The sequence below is a fragment of the Tenrec ecaudatus genome, chromosome 9, assembly GCF_050624435.1.
Source record: "Tenrec ecaudatus isolate mTenEca1 chromosome 9, mTenEca1.hap1, whole genome shotgun sequence".
In the NCBI taxonomy this organism is placed as follows: Eukaryota; Metazoa; Chordata; class Mammalia; order Afrosoricida; family Tenrecidae; genus Tenrec; species Tenrec ecaudatus.
The window spans coordinates 111,318,821-111,338,029 of record NC_134538.1 but is presented as its reverse complement, the minus strand read 5'-3'; the positions used below and the strand labels follow the sequence as shown (position 1 = coordinate 111,338,029).

At 39.7% G+C, this 19,209-nt stretch overlaps 1 protein-coding gene across 2 annotated transcripts in view; it reads right to left on the bottom strand.

Annotated features, from left to right (window-relative positions):
• The window catches only part of ABCB1 (ATP binding cassette subfamily B member 1), a 96,156-nt gene that overhangs the window by 40,814 nt on the left and 36,133 nt on the right, over positions 1–19,209 (bottom strand). For both annotated transcript variants that reach the window (XM_075558459.1, XM_075558458.1), the window contains exons 8-16: positions 15,414–15,538; positions 10,257–10,428; positions 8,495–8,608; positions 8,237–8,347; positions 7,945–8,070; positions 7,640–7,843; positions 6,941–7,111; positions 1,213–1,374; positions 317–490 (exon numbers count right to left, since the gene is read on the bottom strand). In XM_075558459.1, the coding sequence (XP_075414574.1) occupies positions 317–490; positions 1,213–1,374; positions 6,941–7,111; positions 7,640–7,843; positions 7,945–8,070; positions 8,237–8,347; positions 8,495–8,608; positions 10,257–10,428; positions 15,414–15,538 (1,359 nt within the window). The remainder of the gene's footprint in view (positions 1–316; positions 491–1,212; positions 1,375–6,940; positions 7,112–7,639; positions 7,844–7,944; positions 8,071–8,236; positions 8,348–8,494; positions 8,609–10,256; positions 10,429–15,413; positions 15,539–19,209) is intronic.

The window sequence follows — 19,209 nt, the reverse complement described above, 5'->3', positions numbered from 1 at the left end:
AGGGAGTTTCCAGACTACCCCTACTGGTTCTAATCCCACCTAGCACCCAGCCCACCAAGCTAGGAAACACATGTGAGGGCTGAAGGGATGAGAGTCTACACAGTGGGTCTCCACCTTCCTCGTGCTGCAACCCTTGAATATAGTTCCTCATGTGGTGGTGATCCCAACCATAAAATTATTTTCCTTGCTACTGCATAACTGTCATTTCACTACTGTTGTGAGTCGGGCGACCCCTGTGAAACAGTCATTCAACACCCCCCTCCAAAGGGGTCGCGACCCACAGGTTGAGAACCACTGTTCTACATCCTCTCCCTACCAGGTCGTCTTTGGAACTAAGCTTTCGGTCTTCGGCTTGTGCAGATGCACTCTTTCGAGTTGATGTTCTTCTTAACAGACTTGATTTCGTATCTTTTGAAGACGTTTCTGCGGTATTGCTTTCACTGTGGGATCCACTAGCTGCCCATCCTTCTTCAACTTCATGTCCTGTTGTCTAAAACAAACAGGACATAGACGGAAGCAGGTTAGGCTCAGGTAGCCAATGAAAACCATGAAAAAACATTGGATAATAAATGATAAATGGCTTAAATACTTATGGAGGAGGATAAAGCTGAATTGCTGTTTCTGTTTTGTGCCATAGTCAAAATTAAAAACCATTAAATAAGAAAAATACTCCGTTGAGGATGCTGGAATAATATGGCATCCATTCCATGTAGTCTAATATTGTATATAATTTAAGTTGTGTATTTTATTTAACAACTTTTAAATTTATATATTTATGTAACCCACTAATTTTAAATGTACATTTTTATTTAACGCACTGTCCCACAAATATCATTTCAACATGCATGAATGTAAAAATGCTTCCTGAGATACATTATATTCTTTTTTTACTAATTCTTTGAGATCTAGAGTATATTTTTCATTTCTCTCATTTCAATTCAGATGAACTATGTTCAAGTGCCCAATTTTGGCTAATGGCTACTTTACTGAAGTTCAGCTTTAAACATTTAATTTTTTTTCTTAAATTTTCTTGAATTATTCATTTTTCTTCCTCTCAAAAGAAATAAAATTTTAAACACTGACCTGAGTTTGTATTTTCCCGGTATTTCCCCCTCCACTTTCCAAGGTAATGAAATCCAGTAACAGTTATAGTATTAAATATAGCAAAATCAACATATGCCTGAGATTATTTGGGGGTAAGCTAAAATATACCTGCATTGTAACAAGTTTGAAGTAAATGCCTTTCTCTTTCATGAGTTCATCATGATTTCCTTCCTCCACAATGACCCCATCGTCAAAACCAGCAATGACATCGGCATTTCGAACTGTAGATAAACGATGTGCTATCACAATGGTAGTTCGCCCTTTTCTGGCCTAAAAGGAGAGACAATTAGCTTTTGAATAAATTAACAATTACATTAAAAATATTCTCAGTCAACTCCTATTTGTTGGACTTCGTTGCTTAGGCCACTGTGATTTGTCAAAGTTCTAGAGGAGACCCTCTATAATTATAGTTTTAGTAAACATACAGTCGACCAACATTGTTTTACCTTGATGTTTTATTACAGGGACTCAAATATGGTTGTTGCGCAGTGCCACTGAGTCAGCGCCAAAGGATGGCAACCTTATGTATAACAGATGAGACCCTTCCCAGACCTGCACCCTCCTCACAGTTGGTACGTTTGAGCCGCTGTTCCAGCCACTATGTCAGCACATCCTGTTGAGGGTCTTTCTTTCTTTCTTTCTTTTGTTGCCAACCCTCTATTCCACCAAGCTTGCTGTTTTCCAGAGACTCTTCCTCCCCATTCAGGTCTAAAGTACGTGAGATGAAATCTTACCATCTTCGCTTCTAAAGAACTGCTGAATGTACTTCTTCCAAGAAGTAAATTTGTTTGTTCTGGCAGTCCATGACACCTTCAGTAGTCTTCATCAACACCATAATTCAAATGCATAAATCATTCTCTAATAGTCCTTATTCATCATCTAACTGTCACATACATCTGAGGCTTGGGTCAGGTATACCTTAGTAGACTTGCCCAATTCAATCAGTAATTTGATTTCTCGATTGTTGCTTCTATGAGCACTGATTGTAGGTACAAGTAAAAGGTAATTCTTGACAACTTCAATCTTTTTTTCCATTTATCATGACATTGTTGGTTCAATGGTGAGAATTTTTGTGTTTTTACAGAGTTGTCATCCAGACTGAAGAGTGTAGTCTTTGACCTTCCCAAGTAAGTGTTTCAAGGCCTTTTTGCCATCACCAGTGTTATGTCATCTGCACATCCCAGTTTTTTAATGAGCCTTCCTCCAATCCTAATGCTGAATTCTTCTTTATATGGTCTCTGATTATTTGCTCAACATGCAGATGGAATAACTGTGGTGAAAGGATACATCCCAGCGGGACCGCTTCCCTGATTTAAAGCCACACAGTATTCTCCGGCACTAGTCCAACAAATGACTCCTGGTTGTACAGGTTCCACAGAAGGACAACGGAATGCTATGGAATTCCCATTCCTCACAATTTTATCCACAGTTTGTTATGATCCACGCAGTCTAATACCAATCCATAGTCAATAAAACCCAAGGAAATATCGTTCAACTGTTCTCATTCAGCCAAGATCCATCTGGTGTCAGTAATGATATCCCTCATCTCATGGCCGTTTCTGAATCGTCTTGAATTTCTACCAACTCCCTGATGATTTACTGCTACTTCCCTTTTGAAATTTTCTTCATCAAAATTGTACTTGCATGCGATGTTAATGATATTGTTCAATAATGTTCTGTATTCTGCCGGGTCATGTTTCTTTAAAACCTACATACATGTGGATCTCGTCCAGTAGCTGTCTGCCAAGCTTCTTGGCATAGAGTAGTGAGGGCGTCCAGCTTTGTGTCCATTTGTTGAAACATACTAAGTGATATTCTGTCAATTCGTGGAGCCTTGTTGTTCGTTAATGCTTTCAGTGTATCTTGTACTTATTTCTTCAAAACCATTCATCTCTTGATCATATGTTATTTCTTGAAATGGTCTAATCTTTACCCATTTTTTTTGGCTACCATGACTGTATATTCACTCTATCTCCTTTTGATACTTCCTGTATCATTCAACATTTTGCCCATACAATCCTTCAATATTGAAATCTGAGACTTGAATTGTTTTTACAGTTCTTTCAGTCGAGATATGCTGAGCATGTTGTTTGCTTTTTGTTTTCTAATTCTAGGCCTTTGCACCTTATAATACGTTCCTTTGTGCATGATATTCACATATTAATATTATGTAAGCCTCTAAGCATTTTACTTAACTTCCACCCACCTACATTTCCAGTAAAGGGAGGAACTTAAACCAATCCTGGACAGTGAACCTCTGGTTCCTACTGACTATAATCAATCCTGTAAATCAACAATGTCCAGCCTCACAGGAATGTTAAGGTGACCAAGACAAAACATAAATACAAGGCAGCAAATTCCAGACTTCAATGTCACTTTGACCTGTGCTCAAATTCTGGTTTTACCATTTATGAACTCCAGGCCTTATCGAAGCTCTGTCATTTGTGTGAGTCTCAATATCTTCTTGAGTAAAATGGGACTAATAATAGCACTCACTTATAGGGCAGCTCTGATAACAAAATAAAACCATAGCACTTAGCACTATAGTATACAATCAAGGCTCAATAATCGAGATATATTATGAAACGTAAGCATTCTGAGAAAACAGAACAGCTACATAATATTTTAAGTGTCCAGTATTGTTTATATTTTCATATAAAACAGTGCCAACCATAACCAGTACCATGTGATATTTTGCCTTTATAATTTTCTTAATTTTTTTACTATAGATTTATCTACTCCCAAATAAAATGATCAAACCAACCAAACAAATAAGCCAAAAAAGACTTGTATCAAGACCAGTATAAAGATGGAAGTGGAGAACTCAGAGAATAAAACAATACATGTAAAAAAAATTAGGAGTCAGTCACTATAAAGTATAGAATGGGTCAGTTTTTGGATGTTTTAGAGAAAAAGAAGAATATGTGAAATCTTCCAACAAATTTACATTCTAAAGTATTTTTAAATAAAAATCTTCAAAATGGGTTTTATTTATAATTCTCTTCTAAAATAAGGAAACATGGGAAAGCAATAAGAAAACATAAATATAAAATTATAAATAAGTGAAACGAAGGGGGGAACAGAACTCCTGATCCTACCTACTTCGGTGTTGACTCATAAGATGTGTAGTTACTCTGACTTTTGTGTCCTCAAAAATCTATTTTGCACATTGACAGGATGTTTAAAAGAATGTATCGTATTGTTTCATCATTTGAGAAAGGGAGAACTGAAACTGCTGTGGGTTCATCTTTGAATTATACTGTGGCACTCTGAACCTTTGGTTAAAAGGTCTGCCAGTTCTCCATCCTCACACATCTAGGCTGGTTGTCACGTCTACTGGAAGCCAAGCACATAGTGCCTGCAATAGAACAAACCCTCGAATCTCCTTGGACAAATGAGTTGCATTGCCCCAAACTGGCTGCGAGGTCAAACTCTGTTGATAGTCAAAGACATTTCATGAGTCGGGTAAATTTCCAAAATCATAGGCCCTCTCTGCCCCTCTCATGGGGAGAAGGGGCGCCTCACTTCTTACTGAGTATTTAACAGCTTGGAGATCAAATGTGGGTGCCTAGGTTTTCCTTTTCTCCTGTTGATAATATACCAACTCCTCACTTATTGACAACCTCATTACCTGCCATTTAACCTCGATAAAAATAGTTGCTGTGTTTTAATCATTTTATTAGGAGCTGATACAACTCTTATCACAATCCATACATACATCAATTGTGTAAAGCGCAATTGTGTACATTCATTGCCCTCATCATTCTCATAACATTTGCTCTCCGTCGTAGGCCCCTGGTATCAGCTCCTTGATAAAAATGGTTTTTAAAACCCAATTTTTCTCATTTACAGGAAAATGGGCATGACGGCAATGGCTGTGGAGTGTCTTGTCTTTTGAGAGGGGCCTGGGTAGCGTCCAGGAAATTTACAGTGCTATCTGTAAGCTCTGCTCTGGCCTGCCAGCACCAAGCCAGTTAGCACGAGTCCTGGATACTCAGATTCGATGTAGCTGGAGGCTGCTTAGATAATACACATAGGACACAGGGAAAAGAAAGACAGGGCCTCTGAGAGGGTGTTGGAAGAAATGTGTGTGACTTTCATGACATCCCAGAATGAGCTGAACTGGGCCAGTAGCCTCTGCTTTGGCTCGGCCAGGTGCAGAGACAGACCATTAGCACCCTCAAGGGAAGCACTGAGCATCTGTGATTTGCCAGGCACCGAGATCAGAGCAAGCCCTAGGATCCTGGAACCATGTGGGAGTGGAGCCCTAGAGGAAGCTCTTTGAGGGACACAGGAGGAGGTTGAAGCCCTCTAGTCACCCAACTCAGCTTTACTCGCTTGGTTCATCCTTCTCCAGAGAGGAATAATCCAAAACTAGGCTGTTCACAGTGGGAACCATTATCAGTAATTATTAGCTGTTCTTATTTCTATGATTTTATTTCCTTTTTAAAAATCAGACAGGTGGATAAGCTGAACACACACACACACACACACACACACACATGCACTCCTCCATTTCTGGCTGAAACAACATGGTCTTTAGAACCTAATCATGCTGATAGATGATGAGTGGGTACACTACAAACCCACAAAGTCTAGCTATAACAGGATTGTCCATACAGCTGAAATTCTGAGCTCTCAGGAAGATCAAGTCTTCCCTTCAAGTCTACAGTTCTTGTTTCATTTCAAAGATTTGCAAGTCCCTGCAAATAAATGAACATTTATTCAACGCTCCTTAAACAGGAAGGACTCAAAGAAGCCTGGTGCCTGTATTGAACTCACTGAGGAGTTACCAGAAATGTCCTTTTCTTTTAGAAAACTGTGGAAGAGCCCCAACTCCATTCTGTCTTGTGCTGATATCCTGAAAAATAAGAACCCAGACTGTCTCAGGGGGATGAGAAGGCAAGACAGCACTAATGTTGCTCTCCGAAAAAATGGTATTGACACATTGTTCCTATGCTTGATAGATAAGTCAGTCCAAGGTTTGGGGGGTTTGTTTGAGATTTTTTTCAAAATACTTGTGGAAGCCAGTTCAGGACAGGATAGCTATGGATAACTTAAAGTTACTTATATTTGACCAATATCTTTATATATCTTAAAGTTACTAATATATGGCCAATAATTACTCTTTGCCTAAACTTCTCACTTTCTGTACGTTGGAGCAACTTGTAATTTTGCAAACTATCGCTCAGATGCTGGAGGAGGCATCTGGCTGATCAAGGTGTTTACTAATGGGTGACTATTTAGTCCCCTGCGCCTCTGTGTCTCTGCAGACAAAACCACTGCAAAATGACTGTTGTTTGTGACTTTGCTGCTAAAAGTATTGAGGGATAACTCAGTTATTTATGATCTCTTTGAGGCTCTCTTGAATCCTGCATATCCTTGTGATTGTCTTTGAACTTAGTGCTTTTATTATTCTAAGGTTAAGAAACTGTGACTAGTTAAGTAACATTTGCATAGATAAGAGTTTGGTAATGTTTAAGTTCTTTGATGTTTGTCTTGTAACCAATTCCCTTGTGTAAGAAGAATATAAAAACCAAGCTTCAAATACACTCGGGACTTCAGTCCATCAGATTGGAGTCCTCCCGATCCCATGCTTTGTATATATCTCTTTCTTTTCCTTTCATCCGCACGCCTCATTTCGGACCCAGCTTGATGCGGGATAGCTGGTCTAATCCCCGCAACATGCCATTGTAATATCCTTCATTAGTTTTCTTTGCTTGAAATTTTTCAGACTCAGTTTTGCTCTTTGACAAGGCCAGAGTTCAGACGGGGACTAGCAGTGAAATCGCCTCACACTTAGGAATCAAGTGCATTTGAGCTGAGGCTCACCAACCTTATCCAGAGCCACCTGAACCACGGCCTCGCTCTCCGTGTCCAAGGCTGACGTGGCCTCGTCCAGCAGGAGGATCTTGGGGTTTCGAATCAGGGCTCTCGCGATGGCGATTCTCTGTTTCTGCCCACCACTCAGCTGGGCCCCTCTCTCTCCCACCAGGGTGTCAAACTTCTACAACAAAGAACACACAAGAGTAGATTTAGCTGAAGAACATATTTCTCAGTTCACATTTTAAGATGGGAAGCAATCCTGTCAACAGCCCCAATCTCACAGGGTATGGGCCTGTTCTTTAAAACGCAGCAGCAACCAGCTTCAGTAATTTTTTTAATTAAATCTACTACTAGTTGATGCTGTAACTAGTCTCCTCACTGCCACCGGGCGATTCTGACTCACAGTGACCCTGAAGGACAGGGTTGCGCTGCCCTTAGGAGTTTGCAGGACCGTGGCTCTATATCGGAGTAGAACACCCTATCTTTGTCCTGGAGAGCAACTGGTAGTCTCAAACTATTTTACCTGCGGTTAGTAGTCACCCAGCACGTAACCAACCACGACACCACCAGCACTCGACTGAAATAATCTTGATTGTACTTCTTTGGAGGTTCCTCCTGTGTTGAGGTTGCTCCCTTACTTCCAATGGATTAGGCCACTACTATTATACGCTCGGAACTGTCGGCGTCAACACAGGTGACGGCCAATTACCTGAGGCAGTTTCATGATAAAGTCATAGGCATTGGCTTCCTTGACCGCTCTCTCGATTTCTTCCATGGTGACATTTTCACGGCCATAGCGGATATTTTCAGCTATTGTGGTGGCAAATAGCACGGGCTCCTGACTCACCACACCAGTTATTTCCCGCAGGTACCTTACATTTATGGTCCTGATGTCCTGTCCATCGATACAGATCTGAAATTAAAAAGGGTGATGTTCATACAGTTAGAGTTTAAATGCCACCATCAGCAAGATCTGCAGTCATAACTTCTGGTGCCTGCGTGCGGCCGTCTCACCGTGCCCTCTGTGGGGTCATAGAGCCTTTGCATTAGCTGTACCGTTGTGCTTTTCCCACAGCCACTGTTCCCAACCAGGGCCACCGTATGGCCACTCTGAACCTTCAGGTTGAGACCCTTCAAGATCTACCAGAACAAATGAGAAAGAAATAGACAGGCAGTCAATAAATATATACAGGTCGATGAATTGACAGTTCCAAACTTGGGTTACATATGCCTATTTTACAACCCCCTGAAGGAACTTATCAGAAACTCTATGTCCCATACATTGTTTAATACTGTTTTACTGTACCTTAACTTCTTTTCGAGACGGGTAACTGAAGTGAACATTTTTGAATTCCAGATTTCCTTTAATGTTATCTGGTTTGTGTCCATCCGCAGAATAGCTGTCAATGCTTGATTTCTACGGAGAATAAATATTTACAAGGTTACCACCCTATCATCACTACTTTTCATGACATTTTTAAGAGAGCTGGGTAAAATGGGAAGGAAATGGATCCTCAACTAGAAAGACTTTTAGATAAATGGAAAACAATCAACTTGGACTTACATTGTCAATGATCTTGAAAACTTCAAAAGCTGCTCCTCTTGCATTTGCAAAAGCTTCGATGCTTGGAGAAGCCTGTCCAATGCTGAAAGCTCCAATCAGTACAGCAAAGAAAACCTGGGGAAAGGAACAGCGAAATAACAATGCTCCAGCACCAGTGGCTTGCGGTTGGTCTTCTAAACTGCCAAGACCACATAGGAATACGAGATGGTGAAAAAAGAAGTTTAAACCTTCTAGAGTTTAAAATGCAAGATTGGTCTTAACTGCTCAGTAAAATCATCAAAAGAGTTCCACAGAACCAACATATTACAATGAATATTTTTAGATCATTTCGATGGCTACAAATTTCTATTGAAGCCATCAGCAAGGTATAGTGAAAACAGCATTACAAGAGTCAGAAGACCTAGATTCGCACTACCTGGCTGTATGCCTTTAGACAATTTCCATACAATTTCTGGGTCTCACTTTTCTCATTTACAAGAATGGGCAAGATTTCATCTATTCCCCCTACCTAGCAACCAAATGTAGCAGATCAATCAGAACCTGTATGAAAATAGTGTGTAACTTATAAAGCACATACACCCAAGGCATTATGGTTTCTCAGGTTAAGTCTTTTTCCCATAGTGTACTATGAATTTTGATAAATAGACTTTTGATTTTTTTGACTTTTGATTTTGCACAAATAATTTTCTTATTGGCAAAGACTTGACATTGTTTCACTTCTGGATTAAAGAAGAATTATTGTCACTATTAGCATCTTTTAAAATAAATGGGAATAATACTCCCCAATATTTACACAGTAGTCACTTTGCTATGTAATACTATAGTCATTAGATCAAATATTCCTTATAGCAATATGACAAGTTATGATCCACTATCTTTTTATTTCCATTTGGCAGGTGTCTTGGGACACCCCCTCCCCAAATCTTATAGCTAATGAAAGTGGCACAGTTTGGAATTGGACAAAGTCAGTCGGATCCCAAATCCTGCACTCTAAATGAACTATTCTGGATGTCTCCTCGCAATGAGGCACACTTCGATTCAGTGAAAAGTGGGTATAAAATCTCGTATCAGAACACAGGCTCACCCACCGCACCACTATCTTAGTAGAACCTTTTCTTCAAAATCGACCTCACACATTTTGGATGAGGCACAAAAGAACAATTACTGACCTGGCTAACTAAACAAGATATGGTCTCCTGTTAACTTAATACACTGTGCTTGACCTATGAAAGAGGAATTGGTAGACTGTCTTATTATGTACGTTATTTGATCAGGATGCAAACTGAGCTTGGTTTGTCTACGTGAGAGAGGGCAGTACCACCAAGCAAGTTTCTCTGCTGTGCAAAGGCCTACATGGTGGAGAAGCTCTAAACAAAATATTCTTTTTTGGAAGACTACAGATTAATGAGCCTGTAATTTGGGATATGATGAGTTATCTTTTCACAAAATTTGAAGTTAACCTGTGTATTTTGACACGCACAGACTATGGCACAAAGGAACTACCTCAACAAATGAGAGTTCATCTTACAAAGGTGGGTAACATTGCTATTATTTGGACATCAGGAGAATTTGTGCAAGAAATAGGCAAAAAAAGACAATAAAATGATTAGATGAATCTAATTTCTTTACCACTTTTTCCTTTTGGCTTTAACCTAATAGTGACTCTCTTTGTATTATTCAAAAATATATATTCCTGATGTCAAGCTCCAGCCACTCAATTTCATTAGCATTTTAACATAATTCATTTCTGAATAGGACTTACAGTAAGGACTTTTCCAATAGTATACTTCTCTGAGAGGATCAAAGTGGTCCCGTACCAGAAGGCAAGAGCATAAGATGCATAGATCAGCAGAAAGGCAGCACCCATAGAAATGTTGGCTGTGATAGCTTTCTTTATCCCAATTCTTTTAGCTTCTTCTAAATTTTTGTTGTACCTAGAAGAAGGAACAAAAATGATCGCACACTCTCATTAGCATTATGAAAATGTATCCGGGCGCATACAGACACACCAGTCTAACATGATGGTTAGATAGTGCTTAGAGTGTACCGAGCCCTATAGTAAATGGAGTTACGTGCATTTTCTCTTTACAGCAACTTTTTTTTTTTTTGTAGAAGAGGAAATTGGGGTTTTAGAGATTAAGTAATTTGTGTGGGAGTCTTCTAAAATGTCTTACTCACACATTATCCATAGTGAAATCAGTAAAGGTATATTTAGCAAAAAGCCACAGAACCATTTGTGTCATTTATTAACATTTACTGTGGCTCTAGAATGTGTCGAATATGCGTGTATCATTTCGTTCTCTGAGCTTTGGGGAAGCGTGGCAGACAGCTTCCTCTCTGCCTGTCTCTTTCAGGGGACAGCTGGCAGGGTCAAATTAGAAGCGTTCTGAGAGCTTCAAATAGTTAAGTAATACTTTTTATATTTTAAATAACTAAGCATTATCTTACTTCCATGGGCCATTTAATAAACCTGTGACCTAAAATAACTATTTGGCTGAAAATATAATAATCCATCATCATTTCTCAGTGTCCTCATTCCTTCACTCTTCTACGCATGGCTTATAGATCATCCCCTCTGTCAAGGCTTCCCAACATTATTCATGTCATAGCTGCTCATTGTGGAAGTAAGGAACGCTGGCTTGGCAGTTCCAATCACCTTCAGATTTCCCAGCCACCTCAAAGCAGAGCGGCTCAAAAAGCACATCTAATATCTGTGACCCACTCATAGCACGAGGCTATGCTGTCTTTTACCCAAACTTGGAGAATATCCATTCTTAGAACAAATACAATGAATTTCACAAAAAGCAGAAAAAGCAGGCATGCAAGCTAAATCCATGCTATAATCCAAGGAAAAGCTTCCTAGCTCAGTTCTAACAAAGTAATGCTTATTTCCAATGTGAATTAAAGTGCTTTTAACCCCTTGAGAATAGCTAACTTCTGCCATCGAAGTTAAAGGAGTTGCTGATTAAGTTAACTGTAATTTAATCAGCAGAATATTCTGCTTGAAGAGATGTAGAGATAAATTAATGGGCTCAGATGAAAAGGAAAGATCTCTTCAAATACTGAACAAAAGTAAAATTATTAGAGGAGTAGAATAGATTATAAGATAGCCTTTATCCTTTTAATCACTACTCCCTACAATATCTAGGACATTGTTTGTTGAAAGAAGGAGCTCATAATTAAATATTGAAATGGAATAATGACTTACATGCTGTGGTAGTTACATAATCTGGTGTCAATTTGGGACTTGAGAGGATTAAGAGTGACGACGTGGGGTCTAGTCTGTCAATTGGGTCATAGCCAATGAGGCCTCTATGTGGGCAAGGCCTTCTCCTGAGGATTCTGGGAACTCCTGCATTTTCCTCCTTGAGGCAGGAGACACCTTCTTTCTCTGCCACTCCCTTGGAAACCCTCTCTCTGCTTAATCTCTGCAAGACATCCCTGAGGAGAAGCCACATGGACCTACCCTGATGCAGCCAGAGCACTGGACTTGGAGAAGCCATGTGCAGACCCCTGCCAGCGCTGAGATCCTAACAACGCCACTGGATCCACAAGACTTCCCACCCACTGGCGTGTGATCTTCCTGCGTCCAGCATCATTGCATGTGTTTTGTGAGTCTGAAGAGGACTTTATAGATTGGTGTCGGACATATGGGCTGATATTGGCCTTAGGGACTTGCTTTGGACTGGCCTAGGATGTTTTCTCAAATACTCAACTGCTCTTGTATATAAACCTCTTTCTTATACACTTGAGTGTCTATGAATTTGCTTTTCTAGTCTACCCAGACTAGCACACATGTATAGTTCCTATTTTGATGTCTTCGGTCCATACAATTCATGACTATAAGTATTAGAGAAATTCATTTCTTTTCTTTGGTGAATTTATTCTATTAATTTGTAGTGTACTCATGTGGCAGAATTCAAGCAGTGCCCAGATAAGAGCACCAACTCTTTCCTGAACGACAGCTTTTGAAAGCTCGTTATGTTATACATTTATAATAGCAGCCCCACGAAACTTATAATGACAACCTTGCTCAGAAAGATCACATTACCATGATCAAATATTGATACATTTTAGAGCTTTTCCTCTAGTAACACTGTAAATCCCCCATTTGCCAGTTTTAGTATTTCAACAACCCAATCATTTTTGCGAAACATGTTTCAATGGTTAATAAGTACTGCCTCCTTTATAAATAATTTATCAGAGAGGAGAAATGAATTACTAGCCATAAATTATACATGATTACATTTAATGGACTTTAGCATTTATGACTCGCGTCCTTTTATCTCCTCTCTTTAGTTCGCGCTTACCCAGACTACTGCAGAAATCATTTCATTGATAAGATGTCCCATGCAGCCAGAGGAAACATTAGCATAGAAAGAAGCAACAACATGAAAGAATACGAGTTAGACACCAGAAAAAATAAATGAAAGAAAAAGGATAGGGAGGGAGGAGAAAGCAACAGTACTTTTATACAGGCATTTTGAAATGCAAATCAAAACCGCAATGAATTATAGCTTCACACTGGACTGTTCATCAAGAAAACTATGTTTAAAAAAACATAATAAGATTAAATTTGTAACCACAGGGGCTTCAAAAAGCTCATGGGAAAATTCCATTATCTTAATTCCATTTTTCCACAACCCCCTCATACTTGTTTATTTTATATTTTTTTCCCAAGGATTAGTTTATAGATTTGTCAATCATCAACTTTCTAACCCTACTTGCTCTTAATGTTTGTTCCTCTGTAATTTCTTCCATTTATTTATTTACTCCGCTGATCGTTTTCTAACTACTAAATTTGGACGTGTATCTCATTGATTTTTTTTTCCCATTTCTCTTACCAGAAATCCTAGTGTTATCACTGGGTTAGGTCTGTCTCTCTCTCTCACTCTTTCTTTCTCTTTAGGCCCCATTTTTAATGTGAAATTCTCATCTTTGGGAAGAAATAGTTCCATAGTTCACTTTCACCACTATTGAGTTGATTCTGACTCATAGTAAGTCTATAGGACAGTATAGAATTGCCCCATATGGTTTCCATACCTATATAGAGTAAGACATGACAACTGTGACATCTTTCTCCCAGTGAGCAGCTGGGGGTTTTGAACCGCTGACCTCTAGTTATCAACTGAGCTCTTTAACTTCTGTGCCACGAGAGTTCCTTCTATAATTCATCTCACTAAACCTACTCCTGTCAAGGAATTTCTATCTCATAGCAATCCTATAGGGTAGAGTAGGGCTGCTCCTTAGAATTTACAAGACTATAGATGTTTATGGGAGCAGACGGCCTTATCTTTATTGAAAGGAGTGACAGAAGGGTTTGGACCCACAGCCTTATGGTTGTCATCCCAATGTCTAACCTCTGTGCCACCTGACACCTCAGAGGAGCGCATACTCAGAGCCCAAGTGCATATGAGGCTTGGCGCTGAGGTTTTGGGTTCAAGAGGGGAGATGTAGCCCCTGCTGAGAAACTAGGAAGCAGCAGATAAGCTTTCTGATTTGCTCCCTATGCTAATAGACATATTCTATTTCTGATCCACTTTTTTACTGAGGAACTGACAAGGCATCCTAATTTTAAAACTTCACTCTGATCTTTGCTCAGATCTCAACTTACTAGCGAGAACTTTCCCGAATAACCTCTAAATAAAACCCCTTCTTGTCTTTTCGTAGAGTCCTTTATTCCTCAAATAGTATAGATCCCACATGATGGCTGAGGTTTTTGCTTGACTGTCTGTGCCCTACCCCTCCTCTTGTTGGCATTTAATCAGATTACAGCAGATGCTTTATTGGATTGTGTGTACATGATCACTAAGCAAGATTTCTCACTTAATGATTGTACATATTTTAAGACAAAAGAACAAAACCTAAGAAACATTGCTCTAGAGCATCAATACTTTCCTTTGAATAATGATACTTAAACATAACCAATTATTCCCAGAGGACATTTTCGTCCATGTGAAATATAGCATACGGTTAAAAGAACACCATAAACACATTTGTACAGGCTAAAGAATAATGAAAGAGTAACACCCCTGTAAGCACAACTAAGGCCAAGAAACAGAGACCTCCCAAACCATAGAAAGCTTCCTGCTATGTCCCACTTCTTTAGCTATACAAGGCCTCATCCCTCCAATTGTTTTACATGTCATCAAAATGTCCTTTGCTCTACAGTTTGCCACCAAATATATCGGTGGTTTATCTTACCACCTAATATACCATCCCAAGCAATATAGTTTACTTTCCCTTCAACTTTCATATATGAACAGAAATATTCATAGTTATATACTTCTTAGAATATTATCACAATATATACGCCATGTTTTAAAACTCTACTGCTGTTCAGAATCCAAAGGATCTGGCAAATATTATACATTTTAATGCAGCTACCATCCATCAACTCAGAAATCTCATACTCAAAATATCACACAACACATAATAAAAATAATTTTGGACTTTGTATGAATATGCATTATGGTTATATTTTTATCTGCCCAACTACAATGCATGTTTCTACTGATTGGTGGCCTAAGCAAGAGCAGAAACTCAACCCCCATTAGAATACACCCATAAACTTTATACTCATTCCATCTTAGAGAATTAAGAATTGGGTGAGAAAGATTATTAAAACTCTAAAATGTGTCTCAGCCTTAGTAAACTGGTGGTTTGTGATTGTTCCTATCCATCTAGGAGCCCCTTAAATATCCTCTGAGACAAGTACAACCAGAATCACTTCTCCAGAATGGCACACACGCTAGGACTGAATGCACAGGCAGGAGTAGTGGGGGATAACAGATCCATTAAACTACGGAGGGAAGCCTGCATCCTGGAGAATATTCCTATCCCTGACACTGAGATGCATGGAATGTATCAGCGAATCTATCATTCAACATTTCTATGCACGTGAAAAAGAGCCTCCAACCTCTCCAGTTCTTTCTTTTGTCCTCCGAACGCAATCACCGTGCGGACTGCGGCTAAAACTTCTTCAGCCACTGCTCCAGCTTTAGCGTAAGCCAGCAGTTCTTTATCGGTGAATGAAGATAGTATCTGTTAAAAAATTAAATTTACGATCATTTAAAATTTTTAATATGTTACTTTAAAAAAATACACATGACTACCAGGATGTTAGTGTATCTGTAGAACAACCTCTTTACTTGGTCTTTGGTTTTGATACCTTGCTGAACACACACACACACACACACACACACACAGAATGAGCAAGCACTCAAGTGGGGACACAGATTTATACATGCTTTCATTTCTTTAAACCACCTTAAATTCTTTTTAGACTGAGATATAAACTAATTAAAATTTTTATTTGTCACTTGAGTACCCAATGGATTCTCATCTAAATACAAATACAACTATATGGGAGATTGCAAATTCCAGAAACGATGTCAATCATGTATGACACTCCAATTATAACCAGTTTTCTTACGATAGCATGCTATCAAGGATTCAAAAGTGTCCACATGCTAGACAGAGGAACGCAGCAGCCAAGCACCGTGTGGCGACCGGACTTCACGAAGGTTCCGCCTGCAGAGGAAGCAGCTCCTGAACAAACGCCCGCAGAGCTGCCGGGGTCTTTGCTGCACGGATGCTCTCTGATTCATCGATGTAGTTCCTGAGTGTTTCATCTGTGGAAGTAACAGTGCTGGGACTTGTACACACACAGAAGTTCCATTCTCTTTAAATTCCAGGGCTTCAAACCTGTTCAGGCTGGTTCAGTTATGGCCTTCCACAACGAAGCTGGAGGAGATCTGGATTTCTAAAATTTGGCTGAAAGGGTCTCGGCAGCTCTCGCTGCCAGGTGCTTTGAGTTCTTCTTCTCGTAGACTCGGATGTGCCAAGGTTTCAGGTATTACTTTTGAAGGGTTCAGAAAAGCCCTGAAAATCAGGCTGCAGATGGCATGTATGTTCATCATGAACAAAATGAATTCCCACAGCAGTCATTTCACTCCTTGCCAGTGAATGGTCCTTGGGATTGTTATTCTCCTACTTGCTGAAATGATGAGTTCACTCCACATCTTCATGCGACATTACAAGCCATACTTTAGCATCTCTGCAGAAACATCTGGTCCACCCATCTCGGGCTTTATTATTTGGAAGTACAACTGGGTCCAAGGTTTCCAGGAGAGCATTCTACTTTTGTGTACCTCTTACAGACAGCAATTTTAATTGGCTGGGCAACCCCACCTGAATCTCTGGGACTTTTCTCATTTCCATCACTGGTAATCCTCCTGTCCCTCCTCTTCCTTGAAGTTGGTAACTACTATTACGTTTGTAAACGCCTGGCCTCGAGAGCGGTTTAAGCGTCAGAGCCTTTGTGTAATTCCAGGGCTGCCAGGAGCAGACTTTTTTCTATGAGTGGGTCCCTTTTTCTCGCTCCTGCTGTTCAGTCCTGTGTTTCTAAAGAAGAGCCTCACACTGGTGGAGACAAAGATACTTCCAAAAGCCACATTTTATAATGGGGTAGACAATCGGAAGATTTAAAAGAATTGTCTGAAATCATACTTAAAAGTTTACAGCCATTAGAAGGTCAAAACAGGTTTGCAGACAGAAGATACCCTGGGGCCTTTTTTCCCCCCTTCAATCTTTTAACTAAATAAATAGTAGCCAAAGTAATGAATAATTAAAGATTAACTATGGGCTGTTTTCCCACATTAACTAGAATGGAGGTCAATATATTTCAACATGTATTGAAATGAGGAATTTGCTGCTTAGCTTCTTTATTTCTAGTCACTAGAAAAATCATTAATTGGAGAACCCATTGCCAGGTATTTTAATCAAAGATACGATTAAAATATGATGTAAACCCTATGTTACCCTAAGTACCAATTAACTAACAATCCTTGGAACTTTGGTTTCTCCGTTTGTAGAATTCCAAATTACTTACACCTACAGAAAATGACATAAATATGGCTTGTACACCAAGAGACAAGACTTTGATGACAATGACTAGGCCAGGGGCAGGGGACAGGTACAGAAGAGAGGAGTGATGGGCTTTGGAGGGGGAAGGGCGGTGGGATGGGAGGGAGAAACAGTACCACATATACGAAGGTTTGTTTGTTTTTTTTAAATCATTTTATTGGGGGCTTGTACCATTCTTATTACAATCCATACATCCATCCATTGTGTCAAGCACATTTGTACATTTGTTGCCATTATCATTCTCAAAACATTTGCTTTCTGCTTGAGCCCTTGGTATCAGCTCATGTTTTCCCCTCCCTCCCTGCGCCCCCTCCCTCATGAACCCTTGATCATTTATAAATTATTGTTATTTTGTCCTATCTTACACTGTCCAATGTCTCTCTTCACCCATTTCTCTGTCGTCCATCCCCCATGGAGGAGGTTATTTGTAGATACTTGTAATCAGTTCCCCCTTTCCACCTCACCCTCCCTCCACCTTCTCAGTATCGCCACTCTCAGCACTGGTCCTGAAGGGGTCATCTGTCCTGGATTCCCCGTGTTTCCAGTTCCTATCTGTACCAGTGTACATCCTCTGGTCTAGCCAGATTTGTAAGGTAGAATTGGGATCATGATAATGCGCAGGGAGGACTCATTTAAGAACTAGAGGAAAGTTAAATGTTTCATTGTTGCTAGATTGCACTGACTGGCTCATCTCCTCCCCATGACCCTTCTGTAAGGGATGTCCAGTTGCCTACAGATGGGTCTTGGGTCTCCAATCTGCACTCCCCCTCACTCACAATGATTTGATTTTTTTGTTCTTTGATGCCTGATACTGATCCCTTCGGCACCTCGTGATCACATAGGCTGTTGTGCTTCTTCCATGTGGGCTTTGTTGCTTCTGAGCTAGATAGGGCTTGTTTACCTTCAAGTCTTTAAGACCCCAGATGCTATATCTTTTGATAGCCGGGCTCCATCAGTTTTCTTCACCACTTTTGCTTATGCACCTGCTTTGTTTTCAGCGATCGTGTCGGGAAGGTAAGCATCATAGAATGACAGTTTAATAGAACAAAATATTCTTGCATTGAGGGAGTACTTGAGTGGAGGCCCAATGTCCATCTGCTACCTTAATATTAAACCTATAAATATATGCACATAGATCTATTTCCCCATCCTCATATATATTTACATATGTACAAGCCTTTACTTAGACCTATATGAATGCCCTTTGCCTCCTAGTTCTCTCCTCTATTTCCTTTTCCTTTCCTCATATCCCAGTATCATGCTCAGCCTTATATGAAAGGCTTTATAGAATATTTTTCTTTTTTTCATTTCTTCCAATGGGCTATGTAATCTATGTTTCTTTACAAACAAAAACAGACAAACAAAATCCTTCTAGGTTCTTGAGATGAATTTGGAGTCTAAATAAGTTCATCTCAAACAAAGAAAATTGACCTATTTGTCTGATATTATAGATGTTCAGTAATTGGTGGTTACTATTCACAACAGTACAATATCATTTATTCTATAGGGTAAAATTTGTAAAATTATTTAGATACTTTTTGATGTGTGCGGCCAAGTTGTTTTTGAGTTGTAGTGATCCTATGTAACAAAGTAGAACTGCCCTGTAGGGTTTCCTAGACTTTAATCTTTATGGGAACAATGACCAGGGCATTTCTTCCACAGAGTCACTGGGTAGGTTCGACTCTCTAATCTTCTGGTTAGGAGCCAAGCACTTAACCATTGTGCCACTGGCTGCCTTCTTGGATACTTAAAGCTTATTTATTCTATCCCAGCCTGGGATTTCGAAG